Below are 12775 nucleotides of genomic sequence, written 5' to 3'. Positions count from 1 at the left end.
ACGCATATATTTTAGGAAGAAAAAATGACCACCTGGACGACTAAAGCTCTACATGGAACCTGATAGACTAATGAAACGAACGTGATGTCGACAATTCATCGTTACACTATTGGCTGATATAAATAAAGAGTGATATTCTGAAAGAGAGAGAGAGAGAGAGGGAGAGAGAGAGAAAGGGAGAGAGAGAAAGAGGGTGAGAGAGAGAGAGAGAGTTAGGTTTTCTAAATGCCATCTGGGATCCTGGGATAACCTAAAGTATATTTAAAAAATTTCCTTTATAAAAGGTATATTAATAAAAAACCCTATCGGGCTACATCACAAAACGTTTTCGAAATAACCATTCCATCATCAGTGCCATCCTAAAATAAGTATAACCACATTAATTAAAGCCAACGTGAAAGTTAAAATTTTGACCAAAGTTATTACAAAAGTGTAGTTTTACTACACCAAATTTTAACCAAACATATTTATTTAAAAGAATAAAAAAACAATAATGAACCCTGCCAAAGCTTAACAGTTAATAAGTGCTACTTATTGCTTCGATGGGCTGCTTGTGTGTTATAGCTGTTATATGGCTTCTGAAGAGCTGCAGACACATGTGGCTGTATGTCCTGACTAATTGTTAAAATCCAATATGGCCAATCAATTTGAACTGGTCAATAAATCCAAATAAAGTTGTTGATATGCCAATAAAGTTTTGATATGCCAATAAAGTTTTGATATGCCAATAATGAACCGTATGAAATCACCAAAAATGGGATCAAAATTTCAAAGATTGTCCCTGCTACGAATACCAATATTTTTGTACAACATTAGGTCGCAGGTCATTATTTTTGTATTAACTACCTAAGTTATAAATTCCATACAAAAATGTTTGACCAAATTATCCCCCTTGACAGGTAAGTTTACCTTACCTACGTAGCCACCTGTACCGATAAAAATTGATGGCATAGTTTACAAAGTTGTTACTACATATTTTAGTATTGATTTATAATATGTGATTGGGCAAATAATTGAGAATTGAGCGACAATTATAATATATATTTTGGCCATGACATGAAAAATGAATAGAGATATGGCTATTTAAAAAGAAAGGACCAAGGAGAAGCAGAATATTTTGGCTTTAAAATCTGAGAAAGTGGTTTAATACGTCTACAACCCTGTTATTCCCAATAGCCGCAAGCAAAGTTAGAATAGACATACAGATCGCCAACATCTCTAACGGATAGGCAAAGTAAGAAGAAGATCCTTTATTCTGAGCAAGTTTTAATCTGTTTAATGTTTTTAAAGATAGACGACATACATAACATGAGGTTTTTAAAAAACAATTACATCTGTGTAAATCCAAAGTAATATATAGTGTTAAATTTAATTGTAGCATTGGCGTCCTCTATATACTTATACATATATACTTTAGCGGCCTAGACTCACTTAGAGTTGCAGAGCCAAAAAAGAAGAATTGGTTCTCTTCAGTAACACACACAATTAAAAGGGTCCGACTCTTTTAAATTCTCCACCACCTCTTTGTGCTCTGCAAAGAGAGCTCCCTTAGAAATCTGAGAGCCAAGCTATTTACACCTTTTTTTAATTCTTCTTCTTTACGTGCCGTCCTCTTAGCGAAGGTTGGCGATGACCTCTGCAAAGTCTTTCCTATTATGGGCTTTCCTTATTAAACTTTGAAAGTCTAATCCTGTCCAATCTTTGATGTTGCGCAGCCAGGTCATTTGTCGTCTACCCGGGCCGCGTCTGCCTTCTATTTTCCCTTCCATAATAAGCTGAAGGAAGTTATACCAGTCGTGTCTAAATTTTTTTAATTTATGGAGATAATTCTTTATTGAGAAGAACGTTGCTTTTAATATAGCCCAATAATTTAGATAGATTTAAAATTTATTGACATAAAAGTGTTTTATCTGATATACACAAAAATATATTTTAGTTTTATTCAATTAATAACGAAGACGCACTACAATTTTTAATACCTATAGCTCCTTATTTAAAAACAATTTATTAAATTGTGTGAAAGGATTTGTTTTTAATGAGAAAAAAATCATTGTTAACCATTTTTTATACAATAAAAATAAAAGAGTATTATGCTTTTAAATCTGTACTTGTTTTGTTTAATTAACCTTTATATTTATTTAGGTAACTGATAGTGACAATGAAATAAAACCTAAAGCTTTGCCCACATCATTCTCTTCACGATGGAATCGAAGTAGATCAACACCGACCTCTTCTGTTAATAAACTATCCGAGCCCTTACCACCAAAACGTTTTCCTTCCAGAACCACACCTTACACTACTTCAGAACCTATTTCCGAAAAACGTTTTCCTTCACGAAACACACCATCTGTAACTATTTCCACTACTCCCATTTCCAGAGGGACGAAGTTTAGAACATTAACACCTAGAACGTTCAGTACTCCTCCAAAACTAGAGAAATCAGTTTCGTTCAAACCTAGAGGTTCTGTCGCTGAAAAGAACATAGAGATTAAGCCCTATAATCGGAATAGGAATATCAAGAGAGCGGAAGATCCTGTTTTGTTGTCTACTAAGGTACTTAAAACTACTTACACTGTAATATATGCTTGATTAACTCTCATATTTTTGTTTAAAAGATAAAATATTTTATTGTATATGTAATAGGAGTTAAAACCTAACTGTTTTGTCTTACTTTTTTACAATCTACATTGCTTTATGAACATTAATGAAATGTAGTCTTAGATATAACAGTGTAGACTATATCGTAAGAGGACATTAAGTTCTTTCCATTTCCTTCTAAAATTTTCAAGAGAGCATAATGGACATTTCCATGTTTTTCTTTTATTCAGCTGGTCGATTTTTTTTCCCCGATTGTTTCTATGTTAGATAAAAATTTGTTTTAGGTACTTTACGGTTTAACTTATTCGGCAACTTTTTTCTTCTCGGTTTTTGGTTCTGTTTGCTGGTCTTCTTATCCTATTTTTTTTTAATAGATTTTTTAGCTCTCGGTTAATTTTTTGGAATCTGCCTCTTGTTAATGGGATTTCTGTTATAGTTGTACATGTGTCTAACACATCCTTAATTATATCTTTGAATTTCAGCTCGTTTGTTTTTAGTTCATCTGTGATGAAAAGATTTGATATGTTTCTTATAATTAGGTTGAATTAGGTTAGGTTTAATATTACTTAATAACTCGACCTAAGAAGTATATTTTGACTTACCACCAGTTTAGAGTTGTTCTTTTTACATAACATTTTCAACAAAGTCTATTATGACCTTTAATGACACTACTACAAAGTTCTAAGGCTCGAGTTGGTACTACTCAAATGTAGTGAGCCTTATCTTATTCAATCCTGGCCAGTTACATTTATGTATAAAAGCCTTCGAAGGTTTAGAACCCATTTGTTCGTACCACTAGTTACGTTTTATCCATTCCAGTCAATCTGATATCGTTCCGTTGGCTATGCTTTTTTGGCTGCTAATACTTTGACTAAATCTTCTTCTGAAGTTGGGCTTCTTTATATATCTATTTTGGTACACTGGGGCTTATCTACTTAACATTATGATCTGATTGTTCGTTTATTGTTTAAATATTTTTTTCTTGCTTAATTTGTTCAAGAAGCGTTATGTTTAAAAAATAAACGAAGAAAATCCCCTTTATTCCAACAAGTAAAAGAGGAAAAGAACTTATGTCTGTGGTGGATATGTATTCTCTATCTTCTATATACCTATTAATAAGTCCATTTCTGTTTTGTTAGTATTCCAAGAGAAAGACCTTGCATTTATGACTCCTAAAATTATTTCTACATTAATCGGCAAAACTTGACAATTTTTTGTAATCGTAATCTCCCATGCCACATGCCTCTGCTTTTTGCAGTTTTTTTCTCCTCTTTATGTATTGATGAATCTTCCAAGTTATTATTTTTGCGTTTTTTTGCACTTATTAAAGGTTTAATGTAGTCGGACATTACGCCTTGTATATATTTCATTTGACTAATTTTATGGTTTAAAAAAAAATGTAAATACACAGTTATTATTGATTTGTCACATTGACAATGTGGATAAATATAAATTAACTATAATCGAAATTAAAAATATACCATTTTTAAAAGTAACAACGTTGCACCTCACAATTTATATAAAGTGACATTAATAACTAAAATTATGGTGTGTTCTTCTGAATTCGTTACCAGATTTAACATATTGTATCATCTTTCAGCACTAGGCAATTCCATTGGCTCCAGTAACACTTGACTTCGGGACTACATGCACTAATGTCTTGCCAAGAAGGTCTTTCACTTCGACGCATCCAATCCAATACTCTTTTTATACATGGATCATCTGCTTGAGCGTCTTGTAGCTGTTGAGGTTGCCATTGATCATTAATGACGGTGGTTCGTCTTACGGGGCAAAGTCGTTCTTCTATTTCAAGACAATGATTACGATTTGCACTGTATGGCCGTCTTGACTGAGCATCAGCATTTGAATGACTTTTTGTATGTTGTATTATTTTCTTGCAATTTACGGCGAATGTGACCTACGTCGCCATCATTCGACCATCTGGTTTCGTGTCTTTTCGGCATCATGTTACGAACTACTTTCCGTACAATTTCCTCTAGACGTTTATTGCTTTGTTCGTCGCTCTCTTCAGAGGTTCGTACTCGATAGTCTTGATAGTCGTAAAGCTTTCTGTAGTGCACTTCCAAAATGTTGTCTGGTGCCTCTGGATAGGCCAACTGCGCTATACGAGCAATATCTGCTTCAAATTCTTGCAAACTCTAACTTGCTCGTTGGATTCTACTTCCTATTTGTATTTTGTAGACTTGTTGTAGATGGGCATCTCCGTAACGTTTATCTAGTCAAGTGAAGAAGGTCTGGTAACATTTTTCTTGACCCTTAGGAATCGATCTTAGGATATCTGCAGCATCACCTCGTAAGGCAGCAGTCAAGGAAACAGCTTTTTCTTGTTCTGTCCAATGATTGGCTGTTGCAATAGCTTCAAATTGTCTAAGGCATATGGACCAAGAGGACTTTCCATCAAATGGTGGCGATTTGAATCTCATATGATGTGTCATTTTATCTCTAGATTATTCTTCTTTCACTACCGGATCTAAAGCTACCGTATTAATTGGTGGTATAACTAACTTTGGTGTTAGTTATCATGGTCTCTAATTGTTTGATCTTCTCTTCTACGTTGTTTACATTTTTTTGTATCTGATCGAATGTTTTAGAGACTTCTTCAAATTTCACATTGTTCTAAATACATACTTCGTCGTATCTTTTAGAAAACTTTTCGAGTTTCTCGTCGTTTTGTCTACCTACTTCTCTAATAATTTGAGACGTTTCATCTAATCTTTTGGAAACGTTCTCGAATTTATCATCATTTTTTTTAGAAGATTCTTCTATCATTTGAGAGACATTTTCAAATTTCTCGTCGAATCTTCTGGAAACATTCTCGAATTTATCATAATTTTTTTTAATAGATTCTTCTATCATTTGCGAGACATTTTTTATTTTCATTAAAACTGCTTCTTCTGCTGACTGGAACTGGAATGTCTCTGGGTCTCCTCCATTCTTGTTAAGCCCAGTCTTCAGTCGTTCTTGGAGTATATTCTTGGACCCACTGCAGTCTTCATCGCGTTCTTCTAGTTGCTCACGAAACTGTTTAACTGAAAGTTCTACTAGCAGCATCTTTGGTCAGGCACACACGTACGTTTTAAATGTTCTTTCATACAAAGATCACTACCGAACTACGCGGATGTTCCCGACGAATAATACTTTTGTTTAAGTTCAAAAGTCTTTTTCAAAAGTCACTGTTGAATTTATGTTCAAATCTCACACCGGACACTAACTGTAGCGAGATTAAATAAAACGAGCGGTTCGAATTTATATAAATATATTTATTTATAAGTTTACAGTTCGGTACTCTCTTATCAACTAAACTCTACTTCTAACATCGTAAAAGTATTATGTTCGAGAATATTCTGGAGTAGTCCCACCTCTAATTCGCCTACGTGAGCTGTTGTTCTTTCTTTCACTCGATACATCGCGAATGTTCTTGATGCCTTTTTAGAGTTGCAACCGTTATATGGGCCATGCTGAAAGCATGTTCGAAACAATATTATAAGATGTTATTTTTCGTATATATACTTTTACTGTAGTCGCTTCCATATTCTCTAAACCTAAAGACGTTTGTAATAGATTGTGCATTCATCATTAATACCTATTCCATCTATTGTGAACACATGATAATGGACACATTTACAGTTACACCATTGTACTATTTTTATATTTAAATTTTTTCTTTATCTACTTATTGTACACAACAGAGATACATCTAGGAATAATTAGAATGATTGAAAATATGTACCAAAATAACACAATAAACGTAAAAGTAGAAGAAGAACGAACTGGCCCAATTGAAGCTGGTGATGGGATAAGACAAGGCGATTCTCTGAGTCCTCTTTAAATAGTTTAACCTGATTAAGGATAAAATGATAAAAATGTAAGAATTAAAAAAGTATACCAATTAGGAGAAAAAGAAATTAAAATAATCTGCTATGCAGACGATCGACGCAATACTACTGATAGAACTACCATCAGGTTGCCTGAATAAACCAATATGAAGAAAGAAAATTATATGGAAAGAAATGAAAGGTAGAATTTACAAAACAGTTATCAGACCAATAATGACATATGCGACAGAAACTTACACAGAGACGACAAAAAAAAATGATTAGAAAAATAATAAGACACTATGTAACAGAGCTAGAAGTACATATATACGACGTAGATGCAAAGTAAAGAACATTAATGACTGGGTAAGAAATACAGGAGTAAAATGGAACAATCATATAAGCCGAATAACAACAAATAGAAGATGACAATAAGAAGACGATCAGTAGAAAGACCACGAAAACGATGAAACGACAACATACTTTTGATATTTAAATGACCGATATTTTGTACCTTTTGAATTTTGGTCCTTTAGCTTTGAGGCACTTCCACAATAAACATTGGGAGTGGTTTAGCGTCAGCTCTTCTTGAACGCATATTAAATTTTTGGTTCTTCAATATTTTGATTTTTTAGGTGTTCTTTTATTTTTTGCGGTTTCTGTATTTTTCGGGATACTACAGATAAATACTTAATTTACCTTGTTCTTGTTTAGTTTAAAAACAACCTATTATATTGGACTGATTTGTATTTTATGGGATTTTCTGTGATTTTTTAAAATGTATTTACCGTCATCAGCTTTATATCTGGCTGTAATTGTTATTAGTTCAGTTTCAATAGCTTTTTCGTGTTCCTAGTGTAAGAAAATTTTTCTTTGTACTCGGATCTTTGGTTTTGGAGCCTTAATGGCTCTGATTTTTGATTGTCAGTTTTTTTCAGTTCTGGTATGTCATTTGAGGCTTCTCAAACCTTTCAATAATGCCTAATGTGTTGTAGTATCTTTGGCAACAAGTTTTTTAATATACTTATTGTTTATTTTAGCCTTTAATAACCTTTTCCAACTTTGTGACTGTTTCATTCGCGTTGACAGTTCTGTTTTTTATATCTCTTCTTGATTGGTGTTTGATTTCGTTTTTGGTGTTAGATGTCTCTTTTTTATTTTATTTTTTAATATGCTAGTTTTCCTATGCTATGCTCCTGTATCGAGATTATCATAATTGATTTTATAGAATATGTCACTTTCCGGAGTACTTAAATTGGAAGAGGTACTTACCTTTCTTCCATAAGGCTGATCGCTGCATCAGGCTTTCTCATCAGACTCACTAGGTTAGTCTTGTAGCACTTTCGGTTTTTGTTGTCGAATTTTGTCACTAATAATTTTGCACTCGGTATATGCGATGGTGTATTTACATGCTTACACCAGGTGAAACACACTACTCAATTCGTCTACATTTCGAAATCGTTTCCGTATTGCGACTTTGCTCGACTCTCCCTCTGTATTATACCGATATTCACTGGTAAACTACTGATGTGATTTAAAGATTTATGGTTAAACAAAAGGATCTATCTATTTTTGTTAGATCAACCTGCTTTTTAAACCTAAGATCATCATTTAGCTCAGACTAAATTATATTGACGTCTATAATCATTTTGATCTTTACATCATTTAGTCATTTCTTTAGTTATGTCAAAGAGCTTTTACTTCGGTTTAAAAAATTTTTTTAAAAATTTTAGCAACAAATATTATTATTTGTTGGGTACTATTTATGTAATCGCATTAGCCTGTGGTTCTATTAATGGTCATTGATAGCTTTTATTAATTTTTGATAATTTTTATTTTTTTAATTTTAAAGATGTGTAACTATTACAATCTGGCCAATTTTTAGGCCAACCTAGTGGTTTGAACGTATTTAAAGGAATATCTTGGATCATTTTTTACTAGATCTAAATTGTGTTTGTTATAGGTACCAAAATATACCAGCACTTCTAAAAAGCTTGACCGCGGTAAATACAGAAGTGAATACTCAAGCAGGGGTTCTACTACCACAGCGCCCAAGTATATTCCAACCATACCTTCGGTGCCATATATACCGACACTTCCTGCTATTACTCCTGTAAGGGCTATGGTAAGTAACAATATACTAAAATAATACATCTCTAATTTTTAATTATTTTAATAATATTGAAATATCTAAACGTATTTTTGATGTAGATAATAAAATTAGTTTTTCGGTTTTATATCTGCCTGATTTTGCAAACATCTATTAGTTCGTCATTAATTTTTATTTTGATGTATACATAAATATTTTTTTATCTTTTATATAGAGTTTGAATAGTATATAGAACCAATCTCCCGCACTCTTAGTGTAAATTAAAATGTAAAGATTTTTTTCCAATGATTCCGTAATGAGAGCTATTAGTTGAATAATTACAGGAAAGACAGACAAAGAAATATAAAAAAAATCGGAAATTAATATTCGTTCTCCTATATATTTCATTCTAGTTTAAACCCTGTTACTGAACTTCTTAATACAGTTCGACTCGAGCAGCCGAACAGTACGGACGTGAGAGAGAAGCGTGCTTAGGTGGGGGCGACTGACCTATTGTCAACGGAGCTTTTCAGCTCCCGGTGGGTAAGACACCGAGTGTGGCATAGGCACTTGTCCTACATATTAGCGAAAAGCGGATGCGAGGTTGTTACTAGTTAAACCGTCGAGGAGCTGTTTTTATAGGCTCCTCGCGGAGGCTATAATAGCTTCGCGTTTGCGAAGAATTCGGGATCACCTCAGTGTGTCGTCAGGGATGACACTGTAAGGCCTTGACATTTGACAAGGTCGGACAGAAACGGCCCCTGCTCCTGAGGTGTGAGAAACAGGAAGAGGATCCCTCACTGTGAATACAGGGAGTGAACTACCGCGAGGTACCTGGGACGGCACCCAGTAAGCCGTACTGACAGCGGTCAGTCGGTGGAAAAAAAACAGAGTCGTCTAAGTAGAATTTTCTCATATCTTATGAACTATTTGTTCACTGCCTTACGGCAATATGAGTGATATTCCCCCCCCAGAAAGTGTTGTCACGCAGGTGACAACACAAGAAGAAGAAGAGAATGATTTAGCCGAATCATCAAACCCCTCTGTTGACAGCTCGATCGAGCTATATAATAAATTTATTAAATCGACTAATCCCGCGATCGACGACATAGAAATCGTAATATCTGACGATGACTCCTATCTGCCCGAGTCGGAGGAAGAAAAAAGCGAAATCGACACCGATGACGATATCAATACGATGGACGCCATCGACGAAGAGCCGAGCCCAGCTGCAGAATCGCGCGAAGCCCCACCCCCAACTGTAGTAGAGACAAAACCCGCCGTGGACAACGTCTCCAAAAATGAAGCCGAGCCCGAAATCGGCAAGAAAATGAAAAGGCTAAGGCCCAAAGAAGACTCTTCGGAAGACGAAGAAGTAAAGAAAAAGGCCAGAGAAATGGCGGAAAGGGAAAAAGCCAATGAGCTTTTAAGGTCGGTCAATGTACTGACGGAACAGATCAAATCCCTTAAAGAAGAAAGCCGTATCCGCGAGGAAAAGGCAAATAAACAAATCCAAGACCTTCTCGCTCAGATGACTGAGCTGAGAAACGAAAACAAAGAAAAGGACAAGGAGATACAAAAACTTGTACAACATATAATGGCATTAACAGCAGCCAAGGAGAAAGAGGAGTCAATAATGGAAATCGACCCGTGGAAAGCCTCCCTCGATAATGACGTTGTAAAGCTAGTGGAACTAGGAATCGGTTCACCTCCCCCCGTAAAGCCATCCGGTAGCAAAGGCAAGCCTAAAGAGCCGGAAAGAATCATAACAACCAAAGAACCTGCAGGTTGGACACAAGTCCAAAACAAAAAAGGAAAAAAGACAGGCACCACTACTGAGAAATCAGACAGTAGTGTGAAAACAAAAATAAGCGTCGCCGAAAAGCAGACGCAGATAATAAATCAGCGGAAAGAAATCGAATCTAACAAGGCTGCGAAAGAGGCTCATGAAAGAAGCCAGAAAAAGAAAACTGCCCAAAATAACTTGAGCAAAAATAGCCAAGTTGAAAAAGAAAATGACGTACCAAAAGACTCACCGCAAACAAGCGAGGAGCCTATAGTAAAAGAGCCGAAACCACCGGCGATAATCCTAAAAACTGTAGGAGAACACCAAAAAATCCTGCAGAGAGCAGCCAACCAAGGCATAATATCAGTCAATAAGTTTGCACGATCAGGCAGATCGATTGTTATTAACACAAAAACCAGAAAAGATTACCTAGGAATGGTACACATCCTAGAAGAACACAGTCCAAAAATAGAATTCATCGCATATCCCATAGATAGCGATAAACTAAAAAGAGTCATTATAAAAGGGCTATCTGCTACTACTAGCACAGTAGCAATTAAAGACGAACTATACAATAAAGGAATAGAAGCAACAAGGGTGATCAATATGATCTCCAAAAAAGCTGATAAAAAAGTACTGCCACATTTCATCGTCACCCTCAAAGAGGAAGACGTTGCAAAAATTAAAAAAATATCTGATATATGCTACATGCGAATCTATGTGGAGGATGAATTCAAAATCACAAAAGACACCCTACAGTGTTATAACTGTCAAGGGTTCTATCACAGCTCAAAGGCTTGCCATTGCGGATCCAGATGTGTAAAATGCGGAGAAAACCACATCAGTAACGACTGTGAGAAAGCCGGGGAAACCGACCCCAAATGTGCAAACTGTGGTGAAGCGCACACAGCAAATTATAGAGGATGCTCTAAGGCCCCCAAAAAGAAAACACCTGCCCCAACAAGACCGGTAGGAAGACCCATAAACAGCGCTCCAATCAACAAAGGAGTCAGCTACGCACAGGCAGCGAAAAAATCCGCTGAAACCACCTCAGATCTCCAGCACAACCACAAGAAGTGTCGGTACAGGACGCAGCTACCCTCATCGCAAACTTCCATACAGAGTATAATAACAAAATGATGGAAATGATGTCCATGATGGACAAAGCAACAAAAATGATGACTGCCATTTGGAGAAGCCGTCCGAAAATGTTAGCAAACCAAAACGAAGATCTACGCATTGGGTCATGGAATTCCGGCGGAATATTCAAAAAGATCAACCTTCTGGATGAAATAATAAACAGATTAGAGCTCGATATCGTAGCTCTTCAAGAAACCAAACTAGTGGAAAGGAAAAAAACAAAATTTCCAGGCTACGATATCTATAGAACGGATCATAGAGCATTATCAGGAGGAACAGCTATATTAGTCAAAAGGGGACTCGAACACGAGCACATCCCAACACCAGACGGACTGGTGACAATGGAAGCCACAATTATTCGACTTAAGGCCAACAACGAAACACTAAAAATAGTGTCAGCTTACGTTAGACCACATGATCCGATTTTCAACGAAGATCTGAGCTAATACTGAACTCAGAAGAGCCAACTATAATTATTGGAGACCTAAATGCTAGATCTCCCAATTGTTTGACAGGACGACCAACCGAAACGGAAGATATCTCTGCAACCATCTCGAGAACAGACCGAACACATATGTCATCGGACCAACAGAACCGACATGTTTCCACGGAGAACTCCCTACGTATCTCGACATTGCAATCCTACACAACGTGGGTCAACAATACGAGATACACTCTCTAAATGAAGGCGATTCGACACATAACCTAATCGTCCTGACCCTGGGCGCAACAGAATTTAACTATTTGCAGCCCCACAACAGAAAGAAAACAAGTTGGCCAAACTTTAGAAGAATTGTGAGCGAGAACATCGGTAACATCCCAACAATTAATAATATTACAGAACTAGAAGACAGTCTAATAAAACTAGAACAAGCAATAAACAATGCTATCGATGCCAGCTCCAAAACTGAAACAATCACAAGACAAAAAGGAAGATTCAGGGATATAAGTATAGAACTTCAAAACCTAATCAAAGAGAAAAACCGGAAAAGAAGAAGAGCCTACCGCACAAGAATGGTAGAAGACAAAAGGATTGCAAATGAGCTAGACAGGGAAGTGAAAAAACAGCTTCAAAATCATAGAAATGAAAGCTGGGACTCCTATATCGATGAGCTAAATCCTAACAAATCCGCCTTCTGGAAGTTATCTAAAATCCTTCGAAAGGACAAGAAACCCATACCTCCCCTACACGGAGTAAACGGGATTGTCCATACGGAAATCGACAAAGCCGAAGTCATGAAGGACGAACTAGAAAGGGCGTGTAGAAACAACGAAGACCCCGACGATGACATAGACTTTGAAGAAGAGGTAGAAAGAACAGCGAGA

The 12775-nt window shown here is 36.0% G+C and overlaps 1 protein-coding gene across 5 annotated transcripts in view; it reads left to right on the top strand.

The window, feature by feature from the left end:
- Positions 1 to 12775, top strand: part of LOC140436811 (uncharacterized) — a 321169-nt gene that overhangs the window by 193492 nt on the left and 114902 nt on the right. For all 5 annotated transcript variants that reach the window (XM_072525934.1, XM_072525933.1, XM_072525932.1 and 2 more), the window contains exons 6-7: positions 2143 to 2553; positions 8398 to 8559. In XM_072525934.1, coding sequence (XP_072382035.1) covers positions 2143 to 2553; positions 8398 to 8559 — 573 coding nt within the window. The remainder of the gene's footprint in view (positions 1 to 2142; positions 2554 to 8397; positions 8560 to 12775) is intronic.

Source organism: Diabrotica undecimpunctata, chromosome 3, assembly GCF_040954645.1.
Source record: "Diabrotica undecimpunctata isolate CICGRU chromosome 3, icDiaUnde3, whole genome shotgun sequence".
Lineage (NCBI taxonomy): Eukaryota > Metazoa > Arthropoda > Insecta > Coleoptera > Chrysomelidae > Diabrotica > Diabrotica undecimpunctata.
This window is presented reverse-complemented; position numbering and strand designations above follow the sequence as displayed.